This window comes from Setaria italica, chromosome VII (genome assembly GCF_000263155.2).
Source record: "Setaria italica strain Yugu1 chromosome VII, Setaria_italica_v2.0, whole genome shotgun sequence".
Lineage (NCBI taxonomy): Eukaryota > Viridiplantae > Streptophyta > Magnoliopsida > Poales > Poaceae > Setaria > Setaria italica.
The window spans coordinates 32,196,846-32,207,652 of record NC_028456.1 but is presented as its reverse complement, the minus strand read 5'-3'; the positions used below and the strand labels follow the sequence as shown (position 1 = coordinate 32,207,652).

Genomic DNA, 10,807 nt, shown 5'->3' with positions numbered 1-10,807 from the left:
TATCTGACATGCTTTCACGCTTTGCCAATCTGTCATTGCCTCATCGGCTCGATACATCCAAAAGGGGAAAACAGAAGGACAAAAGGCAAAAAGAAAATGGGAAGCAAATATACATTCAAAGGACTACAAATGCTTAAAGGGCTCTCTTGCTGCTTTGGCAGTTTGTACAGTTTCCTTTTTTAGTTCTTTTGGTTTCAATAAAATCCTACACAGCGGGGGGGCCTCCCTTGCTGTATTTATGTAAAAAAATAACAAATGCTTAAAGGGGAGGTCTTCCCGAACACCAATCCATACAGACAATTACTAGATGTAGTAGTGACCAAAAGTAGGAAGATGCATCAAAATGTGAGGTTTTTGTGCAGGTTGGCAGTACTTTTGGTGAACTTTGTTAGTGGTCAAGTACAGAACTCAACATTTCTCTTAAATTCCTTAAATTTCAGGATTTGTCACTGGTAATAGTGTCTCTTCAGAATTGTCCACCCTGAAGCACCAGTTTTTACGAGTGGTATATTCTAAAACCCTCCCCGCAGTTCGTGGTGTCAAACATTGCTACACTTTTGAACCGAAGGGTTAATTGAACTTCTTCCCACTCGGCTGAAATCTGAATACAGCAGTATGGAATTCCAGATCAGGACATGGTCAGATGACATGAGGTCTGAAGCTTGTAAATCCGTTGAACCTTAACAGCGCTGGCGTCTCACATGCAAATTCAAAGAGGAGCATTTTGCATCACATCAGTTGAGGAGGGTGTTTTGCATCAGCCGAGTCAGGCAGAGGAGAACGTTTTGCATGACAGCATATCAGTTGAGCCGGTCCTCGTTATGAATTTTGGATCAACCAATATGGAGATGAGTATTTAATGTCACAGGATAAATTTCAGCTTTCTAGTTTTTATGCTTTTCCTTTGCAACTCTCACAAGTGTGACTCCCAAAAGGGAAAGACAAAAAAAGGGGACAAAGATAAAAGAGAGCGTACTGAAAATGTACTTAGTACTGTACATTCAAAGAATTAAAGATAGTACCTCTATTAGGGATAGTGAACAACCATAATGGAGACTTGCAATTGCTAAGGTGTAGTGACCAAACAACACAAAGGAAGATGCATCCAAGCATAAGGGTATCATACATTCATACCATCATGTATGCCGTTTTGGGAGTCTGAACCTGGCCTGGCCATGTCTGGCCACGTTTGCTGTGAAGAACTCTCTGGCTCCTCCTCCATGATCATTGATCAGAATAAAGCCAAGTGGGTACCAGCCTACTAGGTACTGAACAAATTGCAACCTTTCCAAGGTACAGAACACATAATCATCAAACCTTTATCTTGGCATGACTTCTTTCTGAACTTTGTTTAGGGTCAAAGCACTCTGCATCTCTCCACCGCGGCCAAATTTCAGCATCTGCCACCAGTAAAAGTGGCGCTGCAGAATTTTCACACCGTGAAGGGCAAATTATTACATGAGTTGGTGTGAAACGTTGCTACGGTTTGGACAAGAAGGGTAAGTTGGGGTTATTAATCTGAACACAGCAACCTGGTACTCACAGAGCAGGACGTGGTCAGATGACACGAGCTCTGAAGCTTCTAAACCTGTTCAAGCTTAACAGCTGGTCTCATATTACATCAGTCACTATCATGCTTGTAGCTGTCGCATACAATGATGCCATACACTTCTTCAATTTGGTTGGCGCACTGCAACTTCACACAATAGACCGACAGTGGAAATTTATGCCTGTCGTTTCTTTAATTTTATTTTTTATTTATTTAAGATAAAAATATATTTGCATTTTCTGTCCCAGCAGGGAAGGGAACCATCATGGTCTAGTTGGAAACACAAACAAATCGCCAAAACCATCACTGAAAATTTGGACCATACAGAAAACGAAAACATGCAAGTTCATATGTCACAGTACATTAAAAAAAAATGAAGTCCAGATGAGTCTATCCATGTTATGTATGTGTGACATGGCAAGGAGAAAATTGGAACCAGATGACATGGCCACTCTGTCTCCTCCTCTGAACAAGTCTAGATCCAAGCCATACCGCCGTCACTCCGGCTTTGTCAACACCATCCCCTCGGCCTCGTCCAATAATTTTGTTTACAGCTAATACACGATCTCAACAACTATTATCACATTATTAACATAACAAAAAATATGGCTAAAATAGTATAGCATAGTTGACATTTAGCTAAGGGCCACAGTCAAATTTCAAAAAAAAAAACTGCAAAATAGGTGAACTTCCGTCCTTACTGAACTTTGCAAAACCTTTGGTACATGGGGAAATTTACCAAAATTTGAGAATTAAACCGTTTCATGTGAAATTCCTATAAATTTCACATTCAAACAGTCTTTAAATTGTTTACTTTATTTTGAATCAAACATACCTTCACACATTCTTTGAAAATACATTTCATCAATCATCTCCATACCATGGCCATATCCCATATCGAACTGTTAAACTCCACATCCACTCGCTAATCACTACCTACACCAACCTCTAACACGCAATTACAACTATGCCCTGAAACAAGACCATCTCTCCAGTTCAAATTAACAATAAAAAATAGCAGGAAGAAATTTGGAATCTTGCAAACTATATATATGTTAACACGTCTACTTTTCCACCGTCGTTGAACTGAATCGTGCGAGAGACAAATATCCACCGAGGAGGCGAGAGCTCGAAGGGGAAGCGAGACGACCGCCATGGTAGGCGCCACCAACGGCGCCAACGGCGGCGGGAAGGTGATCAGCCTGCCGCTGCAGTACTTCTGCGTGCTGGCGGCGGCGGTGGTGGCCGTCATGGTGCTGTCACTGGCCTTCATGTCGCCGGCGGCCATGGTGGCCGTCCGCCAGAACCTCGGCTCAGTGGCCGCCGGCGCCTCCGCCGGGAGCAGCAGCAACAGCAGCAGCGGCGCGGAGCTGGCGGCGCCCGCGCCACCGGCCGCCGCTGTGAAGGGGAAGGAGCAGGAGCGGCAGCGCCCGCCGGTGGTGCTGTTCAACTTCGGCGACTCGAACTCGGACACCGGCGGCGTGGCGGCGGCCGGCGGCATCCGGATCATGCCGCCGGAGGGCCGCACCTACTTCCGCCGCCCCACCGGGCGGCTCTCCGACGGCCGCGTCATCATCGACTTCATCTGTGAGTTCAATTGATTTGACCGCTTCCTCCCGTAAATTAATCATTCCCACCGCTCTGTCACCTTCCTCTTTTCTCAATTTGCCAATAAGGCGAGGACTTAATTGCATAGAAAAGTGGACAGCTTGGCAAGTTCTTGCCATTTGCCAATTTGGAAATGCTTGCATGCTCATTGCGAAGTCCCATTTCCAAGGCGAGGATTTTCATATGGAATTATAGTATGTTTCCACTTTCCTGTGAAATTCTTTCGAAAATTACTCTTCTCCGGGAAATTCATGCGCTCGAAGCACGCTCTATTTTGGTTGGTTAAATGGATTTGTTTAAGTTGCAAGATGGTTGGTAGATCGTGGCTAACAGGTTCCACGAGGTCAAGCCCATGTTGCCGCCGATGTGGAAGAGTGATAAAAAATTGGCACTATTTAGTGGTTGAAGCAGTAGCCTCATGTGATGTGCCTAACAATGCCATTTCAGTCTTTGGTTCTTTCCTCAGCCAATTGCCCAGTTTCCAAGCTTGACTAGCTAGGTGTAGCTGAGCATTGCTGGCTTGTTAAATAGTGTTAGCTTCAGGGTTGAGAGTGAAAAATTGCCCTTGCTTGTCTAACCAAACTTGGTCTATGGGGGGCATTGGGGAGACTGGGTCTTGTGCTTTCCTCCCTCTTTCTGTGTGCAGACAACTTGGTGATGGGAGAAATAAGCAAAGAATGGGAAAGTGCAGGGATTGTCGGACCAGTTTGTTTTGATGCTTTCGTCTACAAAAAAAAGTATGTCTTGGTAAATTCAAGCGTGACATGTCTTGTTTTCCGGCACCCGGATGGGTGCGAATCGTAGTACCAAACACATTACAAACGCAATGTCCTTAGGTTATAGTTGGATTGTACGTCAAAAGAGATTGGACTTGAATAGTAGACCTGACCAAACGAAAAAGATAATGTCAGTGCAGAAGGGGTACTCCAATCGCAGCACGCGGATTGGTGCAGATCGTAGTACCAAACACATTACAAACGCAATGTCCTTAGGTTATAGTTGGATTGTACGTCAAAAGAGATTGGACTTAGAATAGTAGACCTGACCAAACGAAAAAGATAATGTCAGTGCAGAAGGGGTACTCCAATCGCAGCACGAGATGATGATTACCTGTTCAGAGTTTTTTACTCCTGTGCTGTCCGATGAGCTCGTTGCTAATGCTTGGTCAACAGTTAACACCCGAACACCGCAACTAACGCCGTGACCCGAACAACATGGCAATGGCAGGTGGAGCGATAAACCTACCAAATAGATGGTTTTCTTGTCTGATCTGTGAACGACAGTCCTTGTACAAAATATTAGTTCAGGGTGCAGAGAATCACTCAGTGACATATATTAGTATTTTAGTTGTATTTGCCTGGTCAAACTTTGCTTATCTAGAATGTAACAGACATGGATAGTTTTGCAAGCTTATTTTACTCGTTTTTATTGCTTCCTTGCTGTCATAAGAAAAGGTCAATTCTTCATATTGCTGTGATGTTTTAAATTTAAAGAAGTTTTATTTCTTAAAAATTAAACAAGTCACCCACTCACTGACAGTACACAAACTCATTTGATTATTTTGTTTATTTTACTTCAAAAAATAATAGTCTGCATACCATGGGTCCAATCACATATATGCCACCATGTGATAGTTCATGGTTGTCACATTGCATCACGTTTATATTATCCGTGTGCACATGCGACCCATCAATGATGCTCATTTACACAAACTTGTCGTTCTGCAAAAAACAGTTCTTTATTTTGGAAAAAATGGCACAATTTTTATTTACCTCAGTTAGTGTAAACTGGGAGAACAAAGCTGTTTTTATAATGTTCCACAGATGCTTCATCAGGACAGGCTACATCTGTACTTTCAGTATGTAGCCATGAAAGCTTTAATCTTCAACTGGTCTTCTCAAGCACAAACATCGCATCCGCATATATGGTTGAGATCTGGGATGCACATGGTGGGGCACTAGTGCATTATCTGTTCATGATCTGAAATGTAGCTGTGGCACCACTCTGCACACCTATTATTCCTTGTGAAAAGGCTCAAATTAGTGTAGCAGATCATTGTCATGGTTATGTCTCGGCCAAGGTCTGGTCGTTAAGCCGTCTATACAGTACATGGTAAATTAAAAAAAACATTTCTAGTTATGGTATAGATAGAGATAAATATAGTGACTAGTAGATATCTGGGGTCTGAACAGTAGTGTAACATTTTCAAGCAAGAGCATTTGTCAGTGACAGAAGATTAACACATACCAGAGCATTTGTCAGTGGCAGAAGATTAACGCATAGCAATCTACTATTACCAAGTTACCATATTGTTGGAAGTTGAAACTTTTTTAGCATCTCTTAATTTTGCTCATGGCTTAAGGTCATCTTTTCAGGTGAGAGCCTGGGCACCCATGAGCTGAATCCATACCTCAAGGGAATTGGTTCAGACTACAGCAACGGCGCCAACTTCGCCATGGCTGGCTCCACAGTGAGTCACGGTGTCTCTCCCTACTCCCTGAACGTCCAAGTCGACCAGTTCGTCTACTTCAGGCACAGATCCCTTGAGATGTTCGAACGAGGTTCGTCACAGGTTTAACTACTGTTGTTCGCATAACAGGAAGACAAACCTGAATTCTGAACCTGAATGATGATGGAAGGCCTGAATTTTCAATTCTGAACCTGACCGTGCTTTCAGGATTGAAAGGCCCGGTGAGCAAGGAAGGGTTTGAGAACGCTCTGTACATGATGGACATTGGTCACAATGACATGGTTGGTGTGGCGCATACACCATCTGATCAGTGGGACAAGAAGATCACCGAGATCGTCGGCGAGGTCAGGAAGGCGATTTCGGTAAGTCATGTCGTCACTTTCAAAAACCTCAGTTTTACAACTTTCAGTCAGTACACACTGAACGAAGCATTTCTTGGCGAAGTTCAGATTCTGTACGACAATGGTGCGAGGAAGTTCTGGATCCACGGCACCGGCGCCCTGGGATGCCTGCCGGCATTAGTGGTGCAGGAGAAAGGCGAGCACGACGCGCACGGCTGCCTCGCCAGCGTCAACCGGGCCGCCAAGGCGTACAACAAGAAGCTGAGCCAGCTCTGCGACGACATGCGGTTCCACCTCAAGGACGCTACCATCGTGTACACAGACATGTTCGCCATCAAGTACGACTTCGTCGCCAACCACACCAAATACGGTATGAAAACGGGAACAATGGAAAAACTTCAGAACCAGAAATTCTGTTGATTCAGGAAATTCAGAAGAGCCGTTTCATTTCTTGATATTGTGTCAGAGTTCACTTATGCTCCAGTTGTTCTTCAGGGATTGAGTGGCCGTTCATGGTATGCTGCGGCAACGGCGGGCCTCCGTACAACTTCAAGCCGGGGAAGTTCGGCTGCGGTGACCTTTGTCCGCCGGAGGCGAAGGTGGTCAGCTGGGACGGCGTGCACTTCACAGATTTCGGCAGCGGGCTTGCGGCCAAGCTTGCAATGAGTGGCGAGTACTCCAAGCCCAGAGTGAAGCTAGCAAGCTTGATCCATGGCGGTTCCAAGAAAGCGTCAGACTCTTGATGCGGATCAGCTCGTCATGACCTTCGGATTCATCTATGGATAATGGATTATGGGGTGGCGAAGAACTGAAGAGGAAGGCTGTTGTGGATGGAGATATTGCTTTAGAGTTCAGACTGTTTCTTGACGTCGATTGACTCCTTGTACGCAGAAGGCAAAGTAGCAATGGAGATGCTCAGCTACAAGCAAAACTCAGGAGCTTTTTTTTGGATTTTGTGGTACAGTCGTGCAGAGTATAAAGACTTTGTACCTTGATGTATGTGTATAGACTATTTATGATAGTTACTACAAAGGTCCCATAGTTCCCAAAGGAAATCTGACATATTGACATGTTTATCATTTCCTTTTTAATTTGAAAAGAAATAGGAAGCAATGGAGCATGTTTGGCCCCTCATCACTATCTTCAGTGCATGTTGTACATTGATTAGGCCTCTCATCACACTACCTTCATAGGCGCCGCTGACTATGAGAAGAGGAAAAAAAATGCATGATACCATATTATGACAAGTTTGAGCAACAAAGCACTTCTGCGTTGGACACCAGGTTCGGACAAATAGAATGCTCACTACAGTAATAATTTTCGTATCCATTGCAAAAGAAGTAAAGATTGATGCAGAGAATGCTCTTCAGTACAGGAGACAAGTATATGAAAGCTTCATGGACGAATGACCCAAAGAGCTGTAACCAAAGTTGTTTGCTGGTACTCACATCAAAATCGACCTATTTGTTGTATGAGTAAAAAAAAATGTCTGAAAACAGGACAGTACAATGTGCTATCTACGCCGGTGGAGTTGCATCCTTGCAAGGTCGCCCTTTTGAGTTTTGACAAATTGTAGACTCCATATGGGATTTCAGATGACCCCAAATGCTGATTGCAGCGATGATGTGACGCGGGAAGCGAGCGCATTTTGAGCGAAAGCCTGGATGTTCTTCTTGGCATCTGCAAAACAACAATAGCAATGGCGCCTGTTAGATTTTGCTTGGTGCAAGTCATGCTCTGCACCAAGTTGTGGCAAGCTCAATAAAGCAGGGTTCTAAAATCTAAATCTTTTATTAGAAATAACAGGAATAACAGGATACTCCGTAAAACAGAATAGCTATAGTGAAGGTTCAAAGAGGTGATCTAGAACAAGCATAATAGTTGATGAAACTCTGCTCCCGTAACATGCCAGTCTTGCACATTATTGAACAAAATGAAATCATGTAAAGTTGAAAATCATCTTCGGAACTATTATACTTAGTTTTGAAACAAAACACTAACACTGTCCTGAGAGGTCAATCAGTTCAGAGAAAATTAACTCAACCAAGAAATCTTCACTACAAAGTTAACTTCTCAATTAAGAGATACCTTTGTTGCACTTGGTGAAGCCAACAATGTTTGCGATGCTTAAACTCAAGCAAACTCCGACAACAAGAAGGTAATCAGCCTCAAGTCTGATGAGCGAAAAAATACCGAGAACAATCCATGCAGCAGCCTGAAATATGGAGAGGTTTGTTTATATACACTCTTAAGACATATCAATTATTGCAGTAGTTAGTAAACATAGGAAAGGTAATAAAAGTTCTCTGAAGGACCGCCCTCAAGTATGGGGTGAGACATTTCACTGCTATCATCTAAAGTGTTAAGACTTAAGATAAGACTTCCATCTTCTCCAGAGAGCAAACTGATCAGCCAGAACTGTTGAAAGATAAGGGATACTATCACAGAAACCCTAACTAAGTGCACATCATGGTATATTGGTAGCATTGTGTGTGTGTGTGTGTGTGGGGGGGGGGGGGGGGGGGGGGGGGGAGGAACAGTCAAAAGAGGTGATAGCTAGTGCAAAAGCTGTATGCATGCGGACCAAATTTGTCATAGGTCCTAAATATGTGTGGCAACAGACAAGCAGATACTGCTTTAAGTGAGAAGCCAGAATCCACTGTAAGTGCAACTTCTTACCCATGTATGATGGACATACCAAGGTTCAAGTTTCTAGCCAATGAAAAACGTAAGAAGAATAAAGTTTAAGAAGCTGAGAACAATACAGCCTCCACATGTATGACGATCAAACATAAAACGTCACATTTCTATTAAGTTGTTAACCAGAATTATTCAATTCCTCGATGGTTAGGTATTTTTGTTAACCTTTGTCAAATAAAATCTGAAACTAGGACTATCTTAAACATGACTGATTGGATAATGGACATACATAGCTAAAGAACAAAGAAAAATAAAATAACCAAGCACATATATAGCAGAAAAGTAAGTATCATAGCCTTTCAATTTCCTATTTAAGTAATCCTCAAGTCTTAACCGATTGGTTCGCAAAATGATTACAAACAGCAATTTCTAATTAAGAAACAGCAGACATCATGATATCTATCGAATCAAAATGTGGGTAGTCTACCATCTATGCCATGAGAATCTCTATAACAGATAACATCACTTACAGTCAAGTAAAGAGTCCACCAGAATAGCCATGAATCCTTCTTGTTCATCCTAGCGAGAGACTGCAAGGAACACTCAAGTTACAGTTCACAATAATTTCAAACACAAAAAGTAGGAATTCACAGACAAAAGCAAGTACGGACCTCCCCATCGAGGCACTCAAACTTCCAGATGCTGTTTCCCTCATCGTCAATCTCATTCCACCACCGCAGCCCAACCAAAATCCTGCCGCTCACGTTCTTCACCACCCAGAAGTCGAGCGCCGCAAGGAGCACGGTGATCACAAAGATGATAACGAAGCTCTTCACAAAGAGCGAGAACAGGATGTAGAAGGCTAGTGCCGCCGCCTTGGAACCAACATAAGAGTTAACAAGGGTTAAAACCCATGTCATGATTCAGCATACCACAATGTAAGATGTATGAGACGGCAAGCAGGTTACCTTGAAAAGCACATGGAAGAAGCATGTAATGGGATTGGCATAATTCTCGCTAACCACCTGAAACAACGTTCATTTCATTATTTGTTTGGACATATCAGATCTCAACTGGGCAGAAGTTCGAGCACCGACAGACCAATCCGTTCCATCAAACTTGGTTGACTAACTCAGATCCCATGCCGCACCAATCCCCTTGCATAACCTAATTGAGATTCACACACCGTCCCAAGAAGAAAACCTCTAAATGGACCCGAAATTGCGAATCCGAACCAGAACTCGGGAGCCGCAATCCAAGAGCCAACCCAGATCCGAGGCAAAGTTCCCAGGCGAGATCAAATCCCAGAAACAACGGGAGCGCATGAGATAGCTCGGATCCCAAACTCGCAAGCGGATGGAGATAGAGAACACGGGGGGAACGGAATGGGGCTACTACCTGGCGCTGATCCATGGGTGCTTGACGCTCCCCTTCCGCGGCCACCGCCTCGCGCTCCCCACTCCGTCGGAAGCCACGAACGCGCGAGCTTGGGAGAGGATGCTGGTCTCGTGCTCCCGCAGTCGCGCCCTGTCTGGGGCTTGGGATGTCTCTCTCCCGAGATCCAAGCGGCAAGAGAAGAACTCAACTGCAAATGGTCAAAATTGGAAAAAGGCAAAAGCTGGACTGTTTTTCAAGCTTCATAACCTTCAACAAGGAGCCAAGCCAAGAATTATTTGTAGGAAAACCTTTTCTTTTTTGAAGTTATATAAACCATTTCACATATTGATAAGAAAATTTAAGGGTGCATTTTAATTGTGAATTGTGTGTTAATTAAACATGTAATGTAGTTTATTAAATGTGTGCTAGCATGCACTCAAGTGCAAGGGTGATTTAGCCTAACAATTTTAAGGATCAAGCTAAAATACTATATATTTTTGAACTAAAATTAATTAGAAATATGTTGGATTGTGAAGGAGACATAAATCTATTACCACCCCTACCTATAGATATACGTAAGTGCGGTGGCATGAAAAAAAATATTATTTTAAGAGAAATTGATGATCGAAGTACTCACGTGCTAACTATGTGGATTTATAAATTTAAATATAGTATCTGTCTATGATAAGTAAGAATAGTGTTTAGGACTTGTTTTCTTTTCATCATAGGCAACACGCATGTACACTACTGGATCCAACTCCAAGGCTAGTACACTGGTGACGAGTGTAAAGGCATCCTCTGTTTGGGAACACATCAGGCTAA

The 10,807-nt window shown here is 43.3% G+C and overlaps 2 protein-coding genes across 2 annotated transcripts; one reads left to right on the top strand and one right to left on the bottom strand.

Annotated features, from left to right (window-relative positions):
- The first annotated feature begins 2,376 nt into the window (after positions 1 to 2,376).
- On the top strand, positions 2,377 to 7,102 carry LOC101762245 (GDSL esterase/lipase At1g09390). The gene is made up of 5 exons (XM_004977041.3): positions 2,377 to 3,136; positions 5,533 to 5,718; positions 5,835 to 5,989; positions 6,077 to 6,338; positions 6,464 to 7,102. Exons 1-5 carry the CDS (start codon positions 2,704 to 2,706, stop codon positions 6,709 to 6,711), a joined length of 1,284 nt encoding a protein of 427 aa, XP_004977098.1. The 5' UTR covers positions 2,377 to 2,703; the 3' UTR covers positions 6,712 to 7,102.
- Positions 7,103 to 7,256: 154 nt separating this feature from the next.
- On the bottom strand, positions 7,257 to 10,219 carry LOC101761826 (Golgi apparatus membrane protein-like protein ECHIDNA). Its single transcript, XM_004977040.3, has 6 exons — positions 10,007 to 10,219; positions 9,577 to 9,633; positions 9,280 to 9,483; positions 9,139 to 9,198; positions 8,057 to 8,183; positions 7,257 to 7,648 (listed from the first exon to the last, which is right to left on the bottom strand). Exons 1-6 carry the CDS (start codon positions 10,019 to 10,021, stop codon positions 7,560 to 7,562), a joined length of 552 nt encoding a protein of 183 aa, XP_004977097.1. The 5' UTR covers positions 10,022 to 10,219; the 3' UTR covers positions 7,257 to 7,559.
- Positions 10,220 to 10,807: the final 588 nt, after the last annotated feature.